At 47.6% G+C, this 25201-nt stretch overlaps 1 protein-coding gene across 1 annotated transcript; it reads right to left on the reverse strand.

Moving 5' to 3' along the window:
- Nucleotides 1-4322: 4322 nt before the first annotated feature.
- On the reverse strand, nt 4323-18863 carry CFAP90 (cilia and flagella associated protein 90). Its single transcript, XM_065875495.1, has 3 exons — nt 18674-18863; nt 6433-6549; nt 4323-4554 (listed from the first exon to the last, which is right to left on the reverse strand). The coding sequence occupies exons 1-3, from the start codon at nt 18818-18820 to the stop codon at nt 4375-4377; spliced, it is 444 nt and encodes a 147-aa protein (XP_065731567.1). The 5' UTR covers nt 18821-18863; the 3' UTR covers nt 4323-4374.
- Nucleotides 18864-25201: the final 6338 nt, after the last annotated feature.

Raw genomic sequence — 25201 nt, forward strand, 5'->3', positions numbered from 1 at the left:
TGGTTGATAGTCTGTATCTTTCCCGCCCCTGCCCCCTCTTCTTCTTTCTCCTGTGGTTTGCTCCAGAACTGAGTTGGTTTTCCACTGATTCTCCCATGGGCAGTTGTTTCAGAAGCAGAGATTGAACTCTCCTTGGGTAAATCAGATCGGGACAAAGTTTGTGATGTCGATCATTGATTACGCAACTCCCTGGAAAGAAACACAGTATGCTTCACTGTGTCACGTGGTCTGTTTTCACTTTGGCATCTCTAGGGAATATTTGCAGGGAAAAATATTTTACTAGTAAAAAGATTCTCTACTAGCAGCGGCACGCACTCCATCCACATACTCTGATCTACTGTAATACGTCGGTAGAGCCATGAGGCACCGAATAATTGGGAACTAGGTACATCAGCTTCACAATTGTCTGAACTACCGAGAGAAGCCACCAAAGCCCCACGAGCTGCCTGTTATGTCTGAGGGGACTTAAGAAGGCACAGGGACTTCCCTGGTGGTCCAGGGGTCAGGACTTCGCCTTCCAATGCAGGGGGTGCGGGTTCGATCCCTGGTCGGAGAACTAAGACCTTGCGGCCAAAAAACCAAAACATAAAACAGAAGCAATATTGTAGCAAATTCAATAAAGACTTTAAAAATGGTCCACATCAAAAAAAAAAAAAAAATCTTATAAAAATAAAAAAGAGGGCCCAAAGCCAACCTCGATGCATTTTTGAAGAGAGAAGACCTGGAAAACTGTGTTCTTGTAAATCCAGCTCAAGAGTTTTGGTTTCTTTCTTCCCCTAAAGAAATCATACTTTGCCAAAGGGTGAAAAATAGGTCATGCATAATCAAACGTTTAAAAGCAAAGCCGCAAATGCCAGCCTGGTTGGGCACACCATAGCTCAGGGCAGGCATCTGTAAGAAGTCGAGGACCCCAGTGATGCATTAGGAAGCGGCTGGGAACTCGGACTTGAAGCAGGAGCCCTCCATTTAATCCCTGACTCTGGTTTTTTTTACTAGCTGTGAGACTTTGAACACATTTTTCAGTTTCTCTTAGGACTTTTTTCCTCATTGGTAGCTCATGGGCTCAGATCTGATTAAAAGAGCTAATGACCGTGCGAGAGGCTGGCAGGCACCCAGGCCTTGCTCCAGCTTGTTGGACCCAGTGCATTGCAGGATCAACATGGCCACCCTGCCAGGGCTTTGGCTCATACTGGGTAAAAAGAGCTTATCGAAATTAATAACCGGCCTTCATCATCAAAGTGGGAATACAGCATGACTTGTCCAACTGTCTGCCCCAGTCAGAAAGTTTTTGATCCTATAATTGCCACTCAGCATTGACCTTTATACATCTAATTCTCCAAAAAGGTGACTGAGAGAAGAAAAATAGTATAAGGGCATTTCTCTTCACTGTAACCGAAATCTGGACTAAGATGCCCTAGGTTTCAGGGACTTTGAACTGCCCCTGTGGGTTCTTCCTCCCTTGGAGCCTACAGCATCCATCCTGGGGCTCTTTTTGTCACCTGCCCTTAAAGGTAGATACCTGCAGATGGGTGATTCACCCAGTGCCCTTAACTGTGCCCCTCAGCCCCTGCCCCAGATGCAGAAGGAGAACTGTTTTTCCCCAAAGCTGTATCTCCAGCCTTATCAAACAATAGATTTTTTAAAACAAGCAGAGTCATTATCAAAGTCCACCTCACAAAGGGCTGTGCATACATGTGTCTCTCAAAGTGAGGTTCCCAACCAGCAGCATCAGCATCACCTGGGAACCTGTTAGAAATGTACATTTTTCAGTCCCCAATGCAGACCTGCCAACTTAGAAATCCTGGTGGGGGGCCCAGCACGCTCCCTGTACTTTGCAGAGCAAGTCCTCCACGTGATTCTGATCCCCAATCAAGCCTGAGGCCCCCAGCATTTTACAACAGAGGAACCAGGTGCAGAGAGGTTCAGGGGCTTGTCCGAAGTTTCCCAGTTGATCAGTGACTAAGAAAAGACTAGAAGGGAAAACTGCCTGTTTCCTGAATCTGAACGTGTGACTTGTGGTCAAGGCTCCCTAAGTTCAGGCAACTACAGACATTGCTGTGAGCAAATCATGCAAATGAGAGGACTCACCAGCCATGTCCATCATGGCTGCAGCATTGATAACACGTAAGAATCTTGCCTCAAAACCCTCCTTAACCTCTCAGTCTTGTAGGAAGCCCCCATTTCATGAAAAACACTGTGAGTCCAGTCCCCTTAACACTGCAGTATTTTTAATACATCTGTTTAGAAAAGTCTACATTGTCATGACTCTTCCACGTTATTCTTTTTCCCAGCTCAGTGTGCTTTCCTAAAGACAGCAACACTCTGCTTTTGAAAAAACACTGACAAATGGAAATTTAATAAATCAAAACAAATTCTTTTAATGTACGTTTTTCTTTGATAAGATGACTAATGGGCATTCACTGATTGGCTTTAAGGTGTAAAAGTCAAGATGCTGAAAGAAATATAATTTTCCTTTGCTTCCTAATAAACATGAGTGCTTTTGAAAGCTTGCCCAATTAAAGTCCTGCTTTTTAAAAGTAGTAGAAGGTTAAGGGAGTAGAATCTGACTTAAAGTAACTGAAAATAATCTGACATTAATTTATCGCAACTACTTTCAGATGAAGGCATTTCTTTTTTATTTACTTATTTATTTTTGGCTGTGTTGGGTCTTCATTGCTGCACACAGGCTTTCTCTAGTTGTGGTGAGCAGGGGCTTCCCATTGCAGTGGCTTCTCTTGTTGCGGAGCACGGGCCTAGATGCATGGGCTTCAGTAGTTGCGTCACACAGGCTCAGTAGTTGTGGCTTGCGGGCTCTAGAGTGCAGGCTCAGTCGTTGCGGTGCACGGGCTTAGTTGCTCCGTGGCATGTGGGATCTTCCCGGACCAGGGCTCAAACCCGTGTCCCCTGAACTGGCAGGCAGATTCTTAACCACTGGGCCACCAGGGAAGCCCCAAAGGCATTTCTTAGAGATGGCTTGTCTTTCTTGGTAATCAAGATGGAAGAAAGAATAATTTATAAAAATTTCCATCACCCAAACTTTATATATTTTCTATCATGTTACTATAAACGTGCTTAATGCACCCAAAGGCATTCCAAATAAACTGCTATTTGTTTGAAAAAACATAGGAGACACCGACAGTGAAAAAACATTTTCAAAAGTATAAGGAAATATTTAAGAATCATTCAGCCTTGAAATTGCCAGGAATGCAGTGTCATAAGTCCTTAGAGAATCAAGACAATAAAACCAGCAATGGAGGAATCAGCATTGAAATTAATTAGATCACCTGCCCATTAACTGCTAAGCTGTGGAAAATTTAATCATGATAGGTGAGGGATGATTTCTTGCAAGAAATCCATTCATTAAAAACATAGCCAATATCTTAATGCTTGAATAACTTTCAAATCACCTCCAAACTAAACATTTCTAACTTTGGTTAAAGGCAGCAGCTGCTTCCTAAAAGAAAACTGTTCAAAGTGACAGTCACAGCCCCTATCGTGCAGGTTAAGACCACACTCCAGTGGCTTATGGATTCCCACACAAACTCCTCGAGGTTTAGAACTGCCACTTTAAAGCTGAGGAAATGTGGGCTCAAGTAGGTGAGTCAATTTGCCCTACCCCATGCAGCTAGAAGATGCAGGAGCCACAGTGTCACCCAAGTCTGTCGAGCGCCAAAGCCCGATCTCTTCCTGTGACCTCTGGCTGCTTCTCCACCGAGGGATGACAGCAGCATTGCTGGCCACCGAGGCCACCCATCCTACTAGGGACTGTTGTTCTCGGTTGTCCAAAATTCTGTTATTTGTGGCTCAGGCCTGTGGCGGGGTGGGGGGAGGAATGCTGTAGACGCTAGAGTTCAGCTGTGCCGAAAGGCAATTTCATTATCTCCCCATTAAGTATTGTTTGTGATGTGAGACGGTAGCGGTTTCCATAACCGGTAAGAAAAGGACCTGCGCACCATTGCCACGAGTGCCTCCGCCAGGAAGACTCGCAGACGTGGAGAGGAGCGAACAAAGATCAGCCCAACCGCTGTCAAGGGGGAGCAAGGTTTTCATTGTATTCAGATGCTCATAATGGATCAGTCTCCAGCATCATTTCATCTGAAATCGGTTCGCGTGAAAACCGTCATACTAGGTAGGTGTCCATCCTCAGACTCGCAGGCCTTTGGCCAGGCTGGTCGCCAAGGAAACGTGCGGGAAGCAGCCCTGCGCGGTCCTTCCCGCGGCCCCAGCGCATCGGGGGCACATCAGGGGTCGCCCACTGGCCCGGGAGGTCCACACAGGGACCCTGAGGCCGGCGCCACACCGCGTCCCCCCTTCCCCTCCCCCCCCCCCCAGTGCCATCCCTCTCGCCCGCGCCCTTCGGGCCATGCGAGGGCGTCAGGCCGGAGAAATGTGACCGAAGCCGGGAGCCTTGATGCTGGGGATGTCGTTCTTCCGGTAGAAGTCGGCCTTCACGTGGCCGGCGCGTCTGTGATCCCGGTTCGGGGGCTCCACAGGCTGGTGGATGCGCCGCCCATAGACAGAAGACGTCAGCACCCACACCGGCCTCTCGCGCTCCTGTTGGGGGTGAGGGTCAGGGAGCAGAGCGCTCTTACCTGTCCAGCCCGCGTGCCGCGCATCTGCGCCCCACCTCCACCTGGCTTCTTAGGACCCCTGCACACTGACGCCGGGGGAGGGGGACCTCTTTAACCAATTCACACCCTGTCCCCTCTGCTCAGGGCCTGCCACTGTCCTCAAGTCTTTCAGAGGAAAGACCAAGGTCTCGCACGGGGCAACAGGTACCCACTGACTTCAGGGTCCTGTTCCTCCCCGTCTTCTCCCTTCTCCCCGAGCTCCTACTGCCTGTCTTCTGTCCACCTTCTTCCTTCTCCCAGATACACATCTCCCCAGATCTCCCATCTCCCCCGACCTCTCATCTCCCCAGACTTCTCATCTCCCCAGATCTCCCATCTCCCCAGACCTCTCATCTCCCCAGACCTCCCATCTTCCCAGATCTCCCATCTCCCCAGATCTCCCATCTCCCCAGACCTCCCATCTCCCCAGACCTCTCATCTCCCCAGATCTCCCATCTCCCCAGACCTCTCATCTCCCCAGATCTACCATCTCCCCAGACCTCTCATCTCCCCTATCCCCCATCTCCCCATGCTCCATCCCCCAGACACCCTCATCTCCCCAGGCCCCCCATCATGTCCCCAGCCTCCTTCATCCCTTTCATTTTCTCCATCCCCTTAAAAGGCTGTATTTCTCTGCATACCACTTATCAATACCTGACATCCAGGTCATTATTTATTTGGCTTTTACTTTTCTGTCTCCTCATGGGAATGTCAGCTCTAGGAGGACAGACACTTCTGTTTTCTTCCCTTTATACTCAGTGGCACATGGGAGATGCTCAAAAACTCTGACTGGATCTAAGTTATGCCAGGCGTGTGCTTATGAGAGAAAAGCACTAACTTCACTACCAACTTGGAATGAATTAACTCAGACCAAAACAACAGAAAAACAAAGTTAATGTCAGTGACTTAAGTGGTGATACTTCATAGTACCTCCACCACTTAATTCCACAGCAGTTAAAAGTTTCTTTGAAAGTGACACGATGGTATTCTTAAACATTAGCTGCCACAGGCAAAAATCCTCTGATCCAAAAAGGAATCCCACCAGAAGCTTTTTCATCCAGATTTCTGTGTATTGTATAAAGATTATGATATTAATACAGAATCCAGATTTTAATAAACATACTGTCCTCGGATCAGATTTAAAGAGACAATGTCCTAGCGTGGAAGAGGGTCTAACCCAGTGGCAGGTCGGCTCGACCATGCCAAGGGGATGCACAGCCTCCTTCCCCCACCCCCATCCCTATCAACCCCCCTCTCTACGCCCACACCTCCAACCCACCACCCAACCCCCTCTACCTGCTGTGAGCCTGACCTTCTCACCCTGTGAGTTTGGTTCCCTCTGTTGGTCACCACCCACCCTGTGCTGACGAGAAGCAAAGCCCTTCCTCTCAGAAAACCATGCAGAGATAAAAGAAGAACTGAGCCGTATGTGGTACATACAGTGGCCTGGTAACTTGGGAGAAATACTCTTTCTTGCATGTGTGGTTTCATCCCTGGAAGGCCAGTGTTCTTAGAACTATGATAGCCAGGCCTGGGAGGTTAAGCAAAGACCTATTTATCTATTGAAAAGAACTCTTGAGTTTTGCTGTCATGGAACTGTTACATTCTAGAGGACTAACCAACAGTCACAAAAATTAATACACAGTTTAACACGGCAGAATGGAGTGAGCTGTGACAGTAGCTTGGTCTTCACTTCCTGGCACAGTGAGACAGAGGAGAGCCTCACAAAGGCGAGTTACGTGCAGCCAACTGCTCACGGTGCTAAATAAACACACACACAGTGAATCTGTTCACACCCAGCGATACCCCGCCTTACTATTACCTCCTCGTTAACGTGAAGTCCCAGGCTTTTTGCATGTTCTCTGTCGTCTCGGTGCAATTTCTGATTATAACCTGGGTTCCTCTTAAAAACACAGTCATAGAGGGAAATGATTCCAGTCTGGGAATAAAAAGAGAAAGAAAGCCATGGTTTATTCAAGGGCTGAGCTGTGGAAGCTTCATGCGGCTTGAGAGCCCAAACTCTCCCCCTGATGAAGAGTGGAGATGTATAGAGATTCCCCGACTGCACCGAACGTGTATGGGGAAGGTCACCACCCCTCGGGCAGTGACCAGAGCAGGGACGCAAGGCCCCAAGTTTCTGAGAGGCCCGACAGGGTGGAGATATTTCCAGGGACACTTTTCCTAGACTGTTACAGACTCCTCCTTCCCGGAGGAGGCTCCTGGCTCTCCCTGACTCCACCCTAGGGCTCAAGTCTTAAAATTATGATAATCCACTCAATATATGTGTTTCCCCTCTTTTTTTTTTTTTTTTTTTTTTTTTGGCCATGCCCCGTGGCACGTGGGGTCTTAGCTCCCTGACCAGGGATCGAACCCGTGCCCCCTGCAGTGGAAGCTTGGAGTCTTAACCACTGGACCGCCAGGGAAGTCCCTCTCCTTCATTTCCACTTTTCTTGAATTTCTCAAATTTTGTATAATAGGCTTGTACTGCTTTGAAAAACTAACAATAACTGAATACTAGGACAATATACCCAAAAAGAAGTTCTCCCTCTCTAGAGAGAAATATTTTCTTTAATCATATGTGGCAGCTATAAAAACTGTAATTCATATGTATATGAACACATATATTTGGTATATGTTATATATGTGTATATATACATATGTATAATATACACATATATCCAAACATAGTATAAAATACTCACACGCACAGCTCTAATGTGTTAGAAAATGATCCCATTAACAGAGCTGCCATCTGTAACATCTCCATTTTTTTATCCCCAATTTTTCTTACTACAAAAATAAAACTGCCTCATTTGGTAACTAGTAAAAGGAAAAGAAATCCACGTGTTAGCTGATCTTTAATCTTCGCCTTGTAAGTCAGGCCTGTCATTTCTGTTCCTCCAGCCCAGTGCCAGCTGCCTTGAATCCTCCAGCAGCAAAGGCAGATGCGCCACCTCACTGGAATTTGGGATTGCGGGGCCTCTAACCTCTGCTTGCTTGTTTGCTTTTATCCTGAATAGTAATGCTAGAAGAGTCCCCTCCGACGGAAGGACACAGAGGTAGAAGGTAATGGTGAAAAGGATGCACATTGTGTGCAGTCTGTTGGAAAACACATCCCGCCCATTCTCAGTGTGGGAACTCAAGAGCTGCTGACAACAGCGGATATGGCTGGAGTGTGATGTAGCTTCAGCCCAGCCGTGAAAACTCCTTCACAGCTCATCTATCCTGTGCACGACGTGCCACTCCAGCTCGGGAAGGTTTGAAGATAACTCAGACACGGCTGCTGTCCTGGTGCCATTAACCATCTAGTCAGGAAAACAACGCCATTATTTTCAAGTTCTTCAGAATTTCAGTGGCACCATGTTCAAGGCACTTATTCAGTGATGCTGGAATCCTGGTTTGCCTACGTTCTGAGTCACTCCAAGTGACTAGAGACAGGAGCCATGGCTTCTGAATCCGTGCCCTGATGGTCATTTAATGAGGTCACCTCGCAGGAGCTTCTTCTTGGCTTTGTCTTCCCTCCCCCACTCAGCTGCTGGGCCTGTGCACGCATTGGTTTGGCCGGCCCTGACTTTCACACCTCCTGAAGGTCACCTACACCCTACAACCTCCTGAAGGTAACCTTGTACTCATGGGATTAAAAAGCAAAAGACCCAAATCAGTGGAGAGGTGATACATTATTCAGCTTTTGGTACTGTGAACATTGGCTAGCTCTTTGGGAAAAAAAAGAAAAAGAAAGCTGGGTCTTCACATCACACTATGGACAAAAGTAAACTCTGGATGGATTAGAAAAATAACTGAAAGGAAAACCCACAAGGGACCTCCTAGGCAAGAAAGCAATGGGGACATATCACAAAGAAAATATCCATCACTTTGCCCATGTAAAAATCAGACATTTGCTTATCAAATAAAATTCAAACTTAAAAAACCTTCAGGAAATGAAGAAGAAATCTCAGTATCTTTAACATCAGTGTATAGGATGTCCACAGAAGCAGAAGCTGGTGGGGTTGGCTGGGTGCTCACTTCTAGCCTAGAGAGATTAAGCAAACCTCACAGGAAACCTTTTTCTGGGTAAGCTACCAGGCCAGCGGGTCCGGCAGAGACACAGCAGAAGCTCAAGGATGCCACCCACTCTGCTGGGATGGTGGGACACAAATTCTCCAAAAGAGCATCTCGCCTTCTGTAAAGGGGGTATTGCAATGCAGACCCTTCCCTTTGGGGTTCAGAGCTACTGGCCAGGCCTGGCAGAGGCAGACACGAACAGTAACTTGAAACCCCATCACCCCTACATCACCTGCATTTACACGGTAATGTAGGCTGGGCTCTTGGTCATAATGTAGATTTTCCATTGTCACTGGAATCCCTCCTGGCCTGACTGACCTGTGAAATGGGTGTGTTTCGGGAAAGAGCTGCCGTGGGCAACAGAATGACCTGGTTTCCTAGGACCGAGCACCTGAGTGGGAGCTGCACCTGCAGCCAGAGCCCTTCTGCACCCTGAGAACTTTGGGCCAGAGAGGAGGAGGCCAGCGGCCAGTCTCTGCTCCCTGCAGTGACTAAGCTGCTCCCGGGTGTGCGGCTCAGCCCCACCACAAGGGGGCAGCCCTGACAGAAGGGGAAACAGGGATCCCCCTTGTGCTGGCTTCCTGTGCAGGTGGCCCATTCCTGCCTGCCCCTCCTGAACTGAGTAAGCCCCTGGGGTCCTTGGACTTGTCCTGGGAGAAAGACTAAAGAGGGAGGAACGAACTCAAGAACAGAATGAGAATGCCATCGCTGTTACCTGAACGAGGAAGGAAGTCTTGCTTCATTCTGTCCCCTATGATGGAGAAACCCACTGCAATATGCAGCTTTACAGAATAATGCCTATTTCTTGTCATTCTAATTGGGTCTCCTAAAATACTCTATGAAAGTAAGATCTATGAGCAGCAATGCCGGACTCCCCTCCCCAGGATTAGGTACCAACAGCCTACTATATCTTAGAAGAGTCTTTATTAGAAATCTCACTGCTGACGGATGTGATCAGAATCTTTAAGTCTTCTGTGTGGGGATTTTGCCTACTCAGGACTTTCCAGAGTAAAAACGAGTTTTTTTTCTATCATTGAAAAATAAGAAAAAAAAAAAATCCATCACCAGGCAGGCAGCCTTACTTAGTAATGTGACTGTCCATTTCCAAATCCTAATCAAACCAAAATTCTGGGTTTTCCCGGATTTTAATTATTAATCTTTCTTCTTTCGGTCCTTTTTATTCCTTTATGATTTGAAGCAAAATGATATTAAGAAAAGCCAAACTGGATTTAGATGCTGCCACAAAACAGAGCTTCTGGGTTCCTGATATTTTGCTATTAAAATCTCTCAAGGGATTTCCTCTATTTCACAGATGACTTTTTTTTTTTTAAAGGCAAAGCAGAGCCCCTTTATTTTTCTCTCATGATTTCCTTAGCTCCTTTGTGTTTTGAGTATCGTTATAATGTATTCTGGTCTTATTCTGGTCGTGGTGTCTGATCACCCACCATCAGTTTCCCTATGGTGACCCTTACTCTTAACACTGAAAAATCACTCCAGTCTATAGCCCTGGGCTGATGCCATAAGACAAGTGGGGGCCTTCAGTTTTCAGCCTCCAAAGCACGTTGGGTCTACTTTGTGCCAGGCACTGTCCTAAACTCTGGAACAGAAATAGGGAGACCCTACTTTAAAGGAGACCACCTAAAGGCTGAGAATGGAAATAAACCCACTAATTAAAATATCTCAACATAACACCCAGGGAGGAACAGAGGTATGTACAAAGTACAGTAGCATCAAAGAAGGAAAGATCAGCTTTTGTCTGGCCTGGGGGTAACAAGTGGATGCAAATGAAGTTGACAGGAGGGACCACACCACTGTAGCCAAGGCCACTGGGGAGTAAGCTCCCTGTGTGTTAAATTCATATGTTGAAGTCCCAACCCCTAGTACCTCAGAACATGACCTTATTTGGAAATGAGATTACTGAAGGCGTAATTAGTTGAGGTCAGACTCGGATAGGGTGGGTCCCTAATCCAATAAGACTGGTGCCCTTATTAAAAGAATTTGCACACAGACACAAATAGGCAGAAAGTGAAGATGATATGAAGAGACACAGGGAGAAGACAGCTGAGCTAAGGAGAGAGGCGGGGGGACAGCTTCTCCCTCACAGCCTCAGAAGGGACCAACTCTGCCAGCACCTTGATTTCAGATGTCTAGCCTCCAGAAACTGTGAGACAATAAACTTCTGTTGTTTAAGCAGCCAGGTCTGTAGTACTTTGTTACAGCAGCTCTAACAACATACACGATAAGAAGAAGTAGCCATCTTTTGAACGATGGAAAGTAAGGATAGAGATAGTACAAAGGTTATTGCAGTGGAACCAGAGACCCAACCATGGCACACTCTGCTCAGATAAACTGAATCGGTACACCTACTGGCTTGGTAGACATCACCAATATTCAGTGCTCCTCTACTGACTACACAGAGGATTAATCTTCCCTCTCCTTTAGGTTAGTGAAATCATGAGCCCAGTTCTAACCAATGAGTGGTGCATAGAGGTGACGTGTGACTCTTCGATCGGAAGTATTTAAGAGCTGGTGCCAGGGACTCCTGAAGCTTAAGACTGAGGCGTTAGCAGCTTCCACGGTGGCCACTGAGGGATGGTACTGGGCAGGGTCACCCTTCTGATCCTTGTTGGACGCTTAGCATGAGAAATAAGCTTTGTTTCAGGCCACTGAGACTTTGGGGGTTGTTTGTTACTGCAGCATAACCTAGCTTATCATGACTAATGCAAGTTCATAAACAAGGAAGAAGTCCTAGCCTACCACCTCCAGCCCACAGGGGGCCTGAGGGCTGTCTCTTCTGGGGTTGTGGGCTTTATTATACCCAGTGCCTCCTCCCAAACTTGGAAGCTGTCTTCCTCCCAGAAGTTACACAAACTCTCACACAAATAGTTGGGGGAAGATTTTGAGCAAACTGAGATTCAAGTCCTTTATTTTCTCCTCCCTTTCAGAGCATTTTGAATATTAATGCATTCTTCATTGTAAGTTTCCATCACAATTAGGCCAGGGCCAAGTGACCAGCTCTGGCCAGGGAATGTGGGTGAAACCAGTGGGCGCCGTCTCCTAGGCCTGGTCCCTAAGAAACTCACAGCAGGCCTCCACACTCTCTCTCCTTGCTCACTGACCAGCAATTTAAAGGATCCAGGGAAAGACCCAAAGTCCCAAAGATTCCCAGGCCCTGGCAATAATGGAGTCACTAAAACAGAGAAGCTCAGTTTCCCAAGTTAACTGCATTAAGAAGACCCACCCAGGAGAAACATACATGTTAGGCTGTATTTCATTATGTTATGTTTATATGCTTAAGGCCACCGGTGCACTTATGTTAACAACCTGCTCTCTGGAGAAAAAAGACCTGATTTGTAGTGTTTGCTAATTTCTGTGGTGTAAATACTCCCATCATGGCCAATTTCAGGCTTCCAATTGAATGCAGAGTTCAGAAGAGATGCTAAAAATCCCCTCTTTGTCAGTATGATCAGGCTCTGACATACCACTAGTTAAGACTCTCAGGGTTTGGGGTCCATTTGTTTGCATAGCACATCCTAGCCCACCTTTATTAATAATGTTATGACCGAGCTACTCTCATCTCCTCTCCTCAGGGGCCATAGTACTGCTACCTCTCACCTGGAGGCTTTCAGGTACTGTTTGCCTACCCAGAGCTTTGTGACCTACTTTTAAAACTGAAAATTCCCAAGGTAACTGAAAATGGTTTTCTTTGATTCATAAGGGCCTCATTTTACTTCTGATAGATTCAGTGCTTCTCCTTGGGAGTCAAGCAGTGTATGAAGCTTAAGGAGTATGTTTTCATAAATTTTAATATTGTTCAAAATTCTATCTCTCAGAAGAAATGTAGCTTGTCAAGGACATAATGATAACTTTTTTAAAAGGACAATACTCAACTATTCTCTTTGGTTTGTGGCAAAGATTGTGTTTCCTCTCTGGTGTGTTAAGATCACAAATTTAGGAAATTTTCATAACTTTCCAAATAATCTGAATAGTTTACCAATTTAATAAGAATGAAGCCAGTTGCCTTCTCTCTGCCATTGTTACCAGCTCCCCATTCGCCCCCTCTTCCGCCCCCTGCCCCCCAGCAATTCACATCAAGGAAGAAAGGGCCATCCACGGGGGCTGAAACCTGAATCTAGTCTTACATGTTGTCACTTGGTCAAATATATTGGGGAAAATGCTGTTTGTTTTCATGTATCATTTGCTTGTTGTACTTCTTAAAAGGGGATGGTTTTGAAAAAAATGTCTGAGATACACTGTTAAATGAAAAGAGCATGCTGCAAATATATACACGTAGATGCGTGATCGTGTGTGAACATGTTCTTATATTTTAAAGTGTGACACACATGACTGCATTCATAAACGCATGTGGAAAGGCATGCACTGTGTGCTCACATGGGTGGTCATGACTGGTAGGGACCAACGGGTAGGAAATTCCCTATTCCTGGTGTTTCCTTCCAGAGGAATCACTTCCGCTGGAAGGGCACACATGACCTCTCTCCTCTCACTCCTTTCTCCCTCTTGGGTGACCTGCCCCCCTTCCACCTGCCCTGGAGGAAGACACTCAGCCCCACCCTCCAGGCCTTAAGTTCCCAGGGGCAGGTCACTGAACAGTACAAGTGCAGCCAGCCCAGACAGAGAGAGGGAACCAGAGTCCACTCCCGAGTTTAGTCCCCCGAGGAGAAGAGCAAGGTCAAGGATAACCCAAACAGCAGATAATCCAAAAGGAAACCTCTGTTTAATCTAAGAAGCTAAGCTCATCAATCGGTGACTTGTCTCTCTGCTTAAAAAGTCCGCATCCATTTATTCATCCTTACCGGTCCATCAGCGGCTATTTGTGACGCACCAACGATGAGACTGTGGGCACTCTTTCTATCGCTGAGGATAGAGAAGTCACACAAATAAATCCCTGCCCTCATGGAGCTCATATTTCAATAGGAGAGAAAAAACCAACAAGATAACCAAGTAAAATATTTAGTAGGTTAGATACTAACACATGCAAAGGAGAAGATCAGGCAGGATGGGGAGTGTGTCTTGGTGGGCAGGGGGCGGGGCGGGCATACTTGCATTTGGCTAGTACACATTGGGACTGGAGGGCATGCAGGTGCAAGATGGATAAGAGAGAGAAACTTGCCTAGATTTTGACAGGTGGCCCAGCAACAGAACTGGAGCTCATGTGTCCTCCACAGCCCCTAGGAGTGGCCAAGCCTGTATGGCAGATGTACTTGATGCCTAAAGATGAAGAGGGTCCAGGAAGGGCTTGGGGAGCTGGTATTTAACGCTTCCTGTATCCTGGATGTGGGCATAGGGACACCCCTTTGCACCTCTGTGCAGTCAACACCCATCATTATGCTTACCAAGCGCTTGGCTGCATGAGGCAAAGGAAATTCAGTATCAGGAGGGTAAATAAACAGTCAGCCCCTTGCCTCTTTCTCTCCACCACACACCGTCACAGAAAGTCGGCTAATCCCACCAACACTAAGGTTAGATTTTCTGAGCAAAGCTTCACTCAAGACACAGCTACCCACAATTCACATTAGCATGAAGGAAAGCATATTCTAAAACTGCCTAAGATTTTTTTTTTAATGTAACTTTTAGACTTTGAGAAATTTAATCAAAACTGTCATAAAAGGGCATTCTCCTTTGACTTAGCCTTTCCATTTCAGTAGCAGAAATGTTGCACGAGGCAGAAGAAGAAAGAAGTAATTTAAAAACACCATTGAACTGAATCTATGGAACACTATTTCGTAGAAAAAGCCCACACTGCTAGAGGCTCCCTAGGGAGCAGGACAGCACTTGATAGCATTTTCACTGGCAGCTTTAGAGGACAAATCTGTCTTAAGATCCAGGGTATTACTGGGGCTTTAAAGAAGCATGCTGCTGCAAGAGCTTTGACTTTGGGCTCCTGCAGGGGAGATGCCTTATAGAACATCAGGAACCACCAGACTGACACGCAGACTGCCTGCCTCACCTGTGTTAATTTCCAACAGTGAACAAGATGGAGGATAAAAGGCCCCAGGACCGGTCCCTCAATGAAAGGAAACTCTAATCATCACTAAGAAGAACAAATAATAAGAAGAGCTCTTCTTACATTGGGCTTACTATGTGCCACTTTCCACCCATTAATTAAATTAATTCTCATAAGAGCTCCATGCCTTTGGTGCTGTTCAATCCCTGATCCCGAGATGGGCAAGGTGAGACAGAGTGTTTGGTCTGTGACTTGAACTAATAACACAGAGGACTAATAATGCAGGACTCCTGGGCCTGTGCTACTAAGGAACTAACCGGTGAGTGTGACACACAGCAACTGACTTAAGAGCTACTTTTGCAATGTTTCTTCCCAGCTTTGAGCAGGGCCTGGAATTATTTACAAAGAATTTAGGGGCAGGTGAGACCCCAGCAAACCTGTGATACAGAGTTCATCCTTTTTAGTCCAAATGATCTCAAGGTCAGAGAATCAGCTTCTGGAATCCTGTAGCTGATTGAATACCAGCACATACAAGGTCATTATTGCCATTGGTAGCTGGCTTGCAAATGGACTTTGAAATGTCTTTTGTTGTTCTTGCTGCTTTGAAGGCTTTTTTATTTAGGTGTTAACCTTTCTCCTGCATCATTTTTTTCCCTGTGACGCTAAAGGCCTCAGGACTTGAATTTGCCTGTGACCCCAGCTATCAACAGTACTGAATTTTTTTTCTTAAAATCTACTTTGCATTAATTTGTCTAAGGCCCATCCCTCCATTGGCAGTAAGGCATCAGAGCAGATGTTGGCAAGCATTTTCTGTAAAGGGACATATAGTCACTGTTTTAGGCTTTGCACGTGTCATGGTCACTGTTGCAACTATTCAACTCTGTGTGGTTGCCACTGACAATACTATACACATGGGCATGTGACTGTGTTTTAATAAAACTTTCTTAATTCAGGTGGCAGGGCAGATTTGGCCCAGGAGGCTTCCTATGCATGGCCCCTGCACCAGAGGGGTACACTTCTTGCCTACTTCATATCTGCTTCCAAGTACAGAACCCTGGTCACCTCATACCTTGCGCGTCTCTCTGCCCCTTGGTTGATTTGGCCCCAGAAAGGTGGAGCCATGTGTCAGATTGGTGAATTTAGGAAGAATAAACTGAGTCTGCCAAACTCAACTCTGCCCCTTTTCCCTTGGTAGTGTTTGGCCCACAGGGGGTAGAGGGGTCTTCTCTGCTTTTTCCGGCACCCACAGCTCTAGTGGCTGGATGGGTAAATCCATCTGATTCAGAGCTTCAGTCTCCCCAGGCCCAAACCCATTCGCCCAGAGTCCTTAGCGGGATCCTGCACCCTGGCTTTTTTCTCTGACAGATAAGTATCTTGGCCCCCACCTGCTTAATCCTTTATCTTATTTCCCTATAGCCTCAAAGTGGTAATCAATAAGACCCCTCAAAGATACACATAAAATGGTGTACTGTGAATTTTTTCATTATGTCAAGAAGCTGGATAATACTTATATACTTCCAATAAAACAGCGTGGACCAACTTAAAACATCAAGACTCCTTGATTTTTGGCTGGTTCTCTCATGCTGTGCATTAATGCTATGCATGACTCATAAATTCACTGGCAAGAAGTTCTTTCAAAATATACTGCTCATGGGAGGAAAAGACATGAGGTCCATGGTGGCTGTGAGGTTGGGAACCACTGCTCTCAATCCCATTCCTGTCTTAATGGTTAGCAGAGATATTCAAGCCCGGGCCAGTCAGGAAACAGGGAGGCAAGGACAGATGAGCTACAGGCGTCCCCTTTCTTCCTCCTGTCCTTTTGTCCTTCCATATCGTCAAAGTCAAGCAGAGAGGCGCTACCAGATACAAGAGATCCTCCTGGCTGAGGTTTATGTGTCGGTTTGCTGGGGCTGCCAAAACACGAAGTACCCAGAACCAGGGTCTAAGCAACAGACATACACTGTCTCACAGTTCTGATGGCCAAAGTCGGAGATCAAGGTGCCAGCAGAGCTGGTTCCTTCTGAGGGCCGTGAGGGAAGGATCTGTCCCCAGCCTCTGTCCTTGGCTTACAGACAGCTGTCTTCTCCCTGTCCATTCACATCATTTCCCCTCTACGCAGGTCTGTCTCTGTGCCCAAATTGCCTCTTTTCTTAGATGGCAGTCATTGTGGATCAGGGCCCCCCACTAATGACCTCACTTTGATTACCTCTGTAAAGACCCTGTCACCTAATAAAGTCACATTCTGAGGTGCAGGGGATTAGGACTCTAACATAAGAATAATAGGGGGACACGGTTCAACCCCTTACAGTTGTCTAAACTAGAAACTACTGCTTCTGTTTGCACGGCTAAGCTCCGTGGTATCCTTTCACGTGTGGCAAGTACTCAAATGTGTGCTGACCTGATCTAAATGGGGATTCACTTGGGCTCTGTGGATTGTGGGTAGGGAGAAGAAAAGGATGTGTTTGGTGGGAACACCTCACACATCAGGAGGGAAAGACCTCCTTCCTCCCAGGCACTTGGTTATAGATCCCTCTTCAGGCCACCCCTTATCACTGCAGGCTGAGCATCTCCAATCAATGCGCCTTTTAATAATGATGCCCCTGCTTCCCCAGCTGCAAGACAGACTGCAGCAACGTACAGTACAAGACACTGGATGGAGACTTTTAGGAAAAACATGGAGAAGAAAGGAATAAGCGACCCCCACAAATTCTGAATGTTTCTTTTCCTTTCGCTTTTCTTCCTGCTTCGGCTGCAGGGTGGCCTTCGCAGACCCTCAGGCTTTCCCCACGACTCGTGTGTGCCTGGTGAGGCCCGGCCACAATCCTGGGACGCTCCTAGCGGCGCTCTCCCTGCCAGCGGCAGTTCAGCCCTGCCTCGAGGTTTCCTTGTTCGCAGGCGGGCTTCTAGGAGGGTTTCCGCGCCCTGGGCGGTCCGGGCGCAGTCCCTGCGGCGAAAGCCTTCAGGTAGTGGCTGTTTTCGGGCCGGCCCAGGCCTGCGGCAGGCAGACCCCAGAAGCAGCGGTGCCCCTGCCGGCTGGGTGGCCCCGCGCTCCTGCGACCCTCCTCCAGATCCTGGGCATCAGGCTCACCTTGCTGCTCCCGGCAGAAGGAGTAGAAGCCCACGGGCTCTCCCTCACTTCCCGGGGGAAAACTCGGCCCTAACCCACCCCTAAAGGGCTCCGAACACCCGCTGAGCAATCCCGGCCGCCCAGCCCGCACGCCCGGCCTCGCAGCCCCCTTCCAGGTGAGCGTTTTTCCCCTCCCCCCATCCCCACACCCGGCTCCGCGCCTGCCCATGCTCTCGTGGGGGGCGCGGGGGTCCACCTTACGCCGGTGGTCGTAGTCGCGGTACTCGGGTCTAGGAGCCCCAGAGGGAGGCCACTCTCCCACCCTCCCACCCCCTTTGACCCGTACGCCCCCCGACTCCCTGCGCCCCGCCCCGAACTCCGCACAGGTAGTGCCGCTCAAGCCCGCCCCAGCTCTTCTGTGCAGCCCCGCCCCCGGAGCCCTAACCTGAATCTGCAGCCCCACCTCCCCGGCCCTCCACACTCCGCGGGGCGGCCCCGGCCTGCAGCCCCGCCCCCAGAAGCCCTCGCCGGCAGTGTAACCCCGCCCCCAGCATCCTCCCGGGCAGTGTAGCCCCGCCCCATCCCTTCTCCCTCTAACGCCCTCCCCGGAGATGCCCCATTCCCCTCCCCCAGGCCCCTCCGGGATAGTGCGGCCATGCCCCCAGGACCCCTTCCTGGCAGTGAAATCCCGCCCCCAGCACCCTCCCCGCAGGGTAGCCCCGTCCCATCTCCCCTCCCCGCGTCCCCTCCCAGGCAGTGTGACCCCGCCCCCAGCACCCTCCTGGGCAGTGTGATCCCGGCCCTATTCTCCCTCCTCCCCCGGTCCCCTCCCCGGACTGCAGCCCCGCCCCCAGCACCTCCCTGGCCCCTCCCCCGCAGTGTAGCGCCGCCCTCAATTCCCCCCTACCTACCTCCCATCCCTGCTCTCCAGCCCGCCCCGCCCGCCCCGCCCCGCCCCGGGCCGCTCACCCTGCCCTGGCGGTAGTAGTAGCTGTACTCCTTGGGGTCCTGGCGCCGCGGCGGGACGTAGCTGAAGGCGGACAGCGCGGAGATGGGCGGCGGCCGGGGCTTGCCCCGCAGCGTGGCGGCGGTGATCTCCTCCTCGTCGTCCTCCATCCGGCCGCAGTGCTCGGTCCCGCCCGCCGAGGGGCCCGGTCCCAGTCCGCCCGCCGCAGGCTGCCCGGCGCCCGCGTTCGGCCGTTGCCTGGAAACCGAGGGGGCACAAAGCTAGGCTGGACTGCGGGGCGGGGAGGGGGTGGGGCCGACCCTCCCCCGCCCCCCGGCACCTCTGTGCACACCCGGGTCTTTCTTTCTTGGAGCGTCGGGGGAGCCTCACTTGCTAAAGCCGCTGCAGGGTTCCCGGGTGGGAGGCACCACTGGGATCCGCACTTTCCACCTGCTTACCCTTCTCCACGCAGTGTCGGTTCGTTCACTCAGAGACCATTGTTCGCTGGGCAGTTAATGACCTTGCACCTACTGAGTGCCGGCGCTGGGGATGTAGCCTTGAACCACGCAGCCCTTGTCCACTGGGATCTGACAGACTGGTGACGAAGATAGGTGATAGGTGTGAAAACGCAAGTAACTTGAAGAGGGTCTGGGACAGTGCTGCTCAGTAAGAAGATAGAGAGGGCCGCGTGTGTAATGTAAAACTTTCTGGCAACCTTGCTCTCATCCTCCCCTGGGCAGAGGTCCTCATAAAAGCACCAGCAAAGGAAAAAAAAAAAAAACAAAAAAACTCTTATAGTCCACTGCCACTTTCAACCTCTCCAATCTCTTTTAAAGACCGGATATAGGAGCTCAGCTAACGGTCAGGAGTCTTCACAAGCCTTGCACAGGTGATCTGATCTCACACTTTGCAAAATGGGAGAAGTCGACACCAATTATCTTGAGACCTCAGTTAAAAGTGAGACCGAAATCGTTTCATTGAAAAACCCTTTTCCACAGCTGTGTGGACGTGCTTCTGTTAGCTTCGATTTCAATTTCAATTTGTTCTGCACCAGACTGACAGCTGCACAGGGCATGGTTGCACACATACACTCTCTCTGATGGCTCAAGTCTGGCACACAGTAGGTACTCAACAGATACTTGGTGACTCAGTACGGAATACAGCTGCCATAATGGCTTGTGTACCTTCTAAAGGTGAGTCTGAGACAAGGGCTTGGATGTTCTTGCTTTATTTGGGAGGTAATTCCAAGGAGCAGGCGGGAGGGACCAGAGGAGTGAGTGCAGCAGGGAAGTCTGTATAAGGCTGAATTCTCAAGGTCACCCCTGAGGGCAGCTGGAGCTCGACCTTGCCCAAGACTTTCTGAGGAGCCTGGAGCAGCCTCTCAGAACCACCTGCAGTTCAACATGAAGGCGCTTTTTATTTCTTGTTCCCAGTCCTCCTGGGGTGAGACTGCCTTCTGGTTTGTTCACTTCTGACTTTGTAGGACCCCTGCCCAATGCTGCCTAGGCTCCCTGTGGGTCTCCTCGGTGCCAGAGAAGCCCTGGGGCTGACAGTGACAGGTACAAGGCACCAACTTAAGGCGGCATGCTGCTGTCGGGAGGTGGGTGCAGCCCCATGGAACGGCCACCACCCCGGGGGTGGATTCAGATGTGAGGCTGAGAGGCTGCAGGGCGGGAAGCAGAGGTGGAGGAAACGATAGGTAAGACCAACTTTGCCAGTTTCAATTATCAAGAGACTTTAGTTCCTTTATAAAAGAACATTTTTCCTCTATGATCCTATTATGTATTCTGGGGACATGAGTGGAATACAAGGTCAAAGAGTCTAATGTGTTTAAGTCCCTTGTGTCTGTGACTTGTACTTGCAAAGTTCTGCGTGGGGGGAGGGAAGGATAAAAGAATGAAAACCCTGCTCTTAAAATAAGTGGGTTAATAGTACAAGAAGGCACGCTGAGTACAAGTTAACTTTGCAGGAGATCAGATCAGCTTTGTTTCACATGTTCAGGTCTACAGTCCTCCGCTCTACCAGCTGAGCTATCGAAGGGTGCACAGATGAGCTTTGTTACAAATGCCAACCTCAGTAGTCTGGGATGTCTACCCCCCTAATCCCATGCCAGCCTCATGGATATACACCGGCGCCCGCAGCTGACGCTGGGTGATGACATTGCACTGGTCTGGCTTAGGTTGACATGGGCGTACTGACCGCTTACTGTTCATGCAGCCTGCTCTGCAGGTCCACCAGGGCCTCGGCTGCCTGCAGCTCCCCGCTGGATGACACACTGGAGGGCGGCCTCTACTGCAGAAACTCAGGCAACTCATGGGAGCATTGGAGGTGCCTAGTCCAAACTGCAGCTGGGACTTGTCCCGTTTCTCTTGACCTCTGGGCAGAATGTAAGCAGGGGGAGACCTGGTAGGAAGAAGTTCTGTTAATTTGAGGCAGGGAAGGAGAAAGCTAATGCTGTGTGACATTAGCATGTCACATGTCACATTAGCGGTGGTTTCAGCACATCTTGGGCGGTGTGTGTGTTATATTTATCATGAGTCCTCATGAGCCCACAGACTTGTTAAGTTCAGAAGAACCCTCTGGTTCTTTATGCTGATGAGAAAATTGAGATGTAGGTAGGATAAGTGACTTGATGCAGGTGACAGGGCAGTGGGTGCCCCTCCTGAAAGGTGTATGGAATATCTGGAAAGGGGGGGGCTGGTCTGAGGGAATGGTTTTCTCCTTTGGAGCCCTCAGACCATTCAGAGATGGGGCCACAGCCTGGACAAAGCACAAGCTTGAGCCCTCAGACCATTCAGAGATGGGGCCATAGCCTGGACAAAGCACAAAGCTTTAGCCCGCGATTCTCAGCCAGCGCACTGATGCAGCCAAGGAACAAAGTGTCCAGATGGCCTCCTCTCCACCTTGTAAACCTTTGTTAACTGAGGTGGAGAGAGGGGGGAAAATCACCTATGAATACATGAAAATGCCATCATCTTTCTAAAAAATCTGTTGAAAATGCAGAAATTTTAAAACAAGGTTGATATCTCCATTTTAAGTTTGAAAGCTTTTACAATCATGTTATTTGTAAATGTCACTGTAAACTCATTTAAGTGGCCCAACATAATTGGACTTTAATTCACAGGCTTTAAAACAGCTTAAAATCCCTTGGATTAAGTACTCCTCTGCTTTTATGATGGTTCAGAGTTAAGAGGGGTGGATGGACAAACACACATATCCGTCACCGGCTAGGAGAACTGCCCATCTGTGTACCCAGCAAACCTAAAGGTCATTATGAACTCAAGGGGTATGAAAGGGTGCTCCTGCTGCACCTTTTCCGGATCCCCCATCAGTGCTGTTTGACAGTGAGAGTAACTGCATGACCCTGGCTCCTGCGACAGGGGAGCCACTGCCCGTCCTCCAAAGCATCTCCACAGGCTCTGGGGCACGGGCAGTGGTCCGTGATGGGGTAACACGCCTTTACCTCACTCGACACCTCCTCCCTGGTAACGAGGCGTGAGTACTGCTGGTAGACTTAGAAAGCATGTTTGTCATCAGGTTTTTCCTGTAGGCTGCATCACTCACTTGATGGAGTCCCTTGGAGTCATATTAAGTATCAAACTTATGAATCAAGACATAGAAGTGCAAATTTAATTCTGGCTTGTTCACCTTGTCGATTTTGAAATCAAAATGAATGTGATTTTATAGATGCCCCCAATGAAAAACCCCCGATACCGACGGCTCTAGCAGTGAGCAAGACCACGTGTCAGAACCAGAGCTCCTTACAGAGGCTGGACCCCAGGGCTGAGACAGGAAATGGTAAGTGAGCCTGGGCCATCCTCTTCTGCCGAGAAATTTTCAAAATCGAATGTGTCAAGGTCAAAAGGACAAAGAGGCCATCCTGAAGGGTATCCCACCGATCTAAAACAGGACAAGTTATGCATCCAAAAGATGACTGTAATGGGCTGAAGCATATCAAGTATATAAAATGTCATGAAGTCATAAATATCCTAAACAAACAAACAAAATACTGACCAGATAACCACCTCTGTATTCTAAACCTTGATACAAGGAAAGACACATTTATCTCATTTTCTTTTTCTGTATAAACCTTATTTTATTTTTATTGGAGTATAGTTAAGATGTTGTGTTAGTTTCTGCTGTACAGCAAAGTGAATCAGTTATACATATACATATCCACTCTTTTTTAGATTCTTTTCCCATGTAGGTCATTACAGAGTATTGAGTAGAGCTCCCTGTGCTATACAGTAGGTCCTTATTAGTTATCTATTTTATATATAGTAGTGTGTATATGTCAATCCCAATCTCCCAATTTATCCCTCCCCCGCCTTTTCCCCTGGGTAACCATAAGTTTGTGTATAAACCTTATTTTAGAGTTCAAAAATAGTTGATGGGAGAAATTTCTTCTTTATAGATGAATACAAGTAAAGGAATAAAATAAAAGGATAATAAAAATAATAAAAGTAAAGGAATGATAGCGTTAGGAAATCCTTTTTTTTAAACACCTGTTGGAATAATGAATCTAGGCAACAGTCATCAACAGATGCTGAAGCCATTAGGTGACAGATTGACGGGGACTATATGGTGGATGGATCAGGCTGGTGGTGATCCAGGAACCCACTATCAATCTTAATGAGTATCACTAAGAGGGTAACGAGACATTACAGTATGATGTAAAACAAATATACAGCATCTCCTCTGAAGCATCCTTGCTGAAAAAATTAAGCTGAATCTAAGCAAGCCTCTGGATGTAACTTTTAGTTTAACAGGAAATATAGCAAAGGAACCAGTTAGAAAATGTCAAATCAATACTGTGGGATATTTTACAAGGCAATTGATCTAACTTCTCCAATAAATTAATAACATGGAAACCAGGTGAGGGAGGGGGGCAGTTACAGACATGAGACTTAAGACTTAGGGGTATAACATCTAAAAGTAGTATGTGGCCTTTGTTCAGATCCTGCTTCAAACAAATCAACAGTTAAAAAATATTTCTGAGAGAAAGACATATACCATATGATACCACATATGTGGAATCTAAAATATTGCACAAATGAATCCATCTATGAAACAGGAACAGACTCACAGACGTAGAGAACAGACTTGTGGTTGCCAAGGGGGAGTCTGGGGTTAGTAGATGCAAACTATTACATATAGAGTGGATAAACAACAAGGTCCTACTGTATAGCATAGGGAACTATATTCAATATCCTGGGATAAACCATAATGGAAAAGAATATAAAAAAGAATGTATATATATATGTATAACTGAGTCACTTGGCTGTACTGAAGAAATTAACACAACATTGTAAATCAACTATACTTCAATAAAAAAAATTTTAAAAATATTCCTGAGACAGTATAGAAAACCTGGAATATAGACCAGGTATTAAATGATCACAGGTAATAATTATTAGTTTTAGGCTTCCCTGGTGGCGCAGTGGTTGAGAGTCTGCCTGCCAATGCAGGGGACACGGGTTCGTGCCCTGGTCCGGGAAGATCCCACATGCCGCAGAGCGGCTAGGCCCGTGAGCCATGGCCACTGAGCCTGCGTGTCTGGAGCCTGTGCTCCACAACGGGAGAGGCCACAACAGTGAGAGGCCCGCGTACCGCAAAAAAAAAAAAAAAAATTATTAGTTTTGTTCATTGTAATAATGGCAGAATAGTTAAATAAAAAAGAAAAAAGTTTTTTGGTTATGGATTCATACTGAAGTATTTAGGATAAAAGTATATGACAGCTTGGATTTTTAAAGAAACATTCCAATAAAAAAGGAAAAGAAAAAAAAGAATATGGGAGTAAATAGATGAAACAGAATTGGAAAATTTGGGTATTTTGCCATGCTGAATAAAGGGACTCATGTGAATTCATTATACTATTCTTTCTACACTTATGTGTGTTCAGTGTTTTCCATAATAAAAGTTACAGTAGAATTACTGAGATATTGTTTATTGCAAACATTAGAACCCAGAATATTAGTTCAAGACACAAATAGTGTGCCCTATATACCAGAGACTGTGGGAAGAGATGGGGACAGAGATGTTTAGATTTTTTCTGAGATGGGATTTCAAGTATATTAAGGCAAAATTTCTTATGATGGAGCCAACAGCCAAAGAACACCAACAAAAGGTAAGGCTTATTGACTACACAGGCAAGGGAGCCGGCACACCAGAGGAACCAGGCAGAGGGATGACAGGATGGGTAGAGGATTCGGGTGAAATTGAACAAAGCTGGGTTGGAGATGCAGAGAGCAAGCTTGTGTGTAAGAGAACTAACATGAGGCCTGGCCTGAGAAGAGGACCCAGGATGCTCAAAGATAAGAAAAAGGTAAGGGGGTTTGTGTCCCAAACCCTCTATATGAAGCTCTGCATCGTCTTGGAAATCAAGGCTGCTTCTCTGCACCAGAATGACCCAGGAGGCTCAGATCCTGCAGGAAACAGAGGTGTGTTCCATTCTTATTACAGCAAAGGTTTTACAGAATGAGGTTTCTCAGCAGGGTGTCTGTGATGCTAATTAGCAAAAGGAGTGGCCGCTGGTTCAAGCTGCTGCCCCA

Source organism: Phocoena phocoena, chromosome 3, assembly GCF_963924675.1.
Source record: "Phocoena phocoena chromosome 3, mPhoPho1.1, whole genome shotgun sequence".
NCBI lineage: Eukaryota > Metazoa > Chordata > Mammalia > Artiodactyla > Phocoenidae > Phocoena > Phocoena phocoena.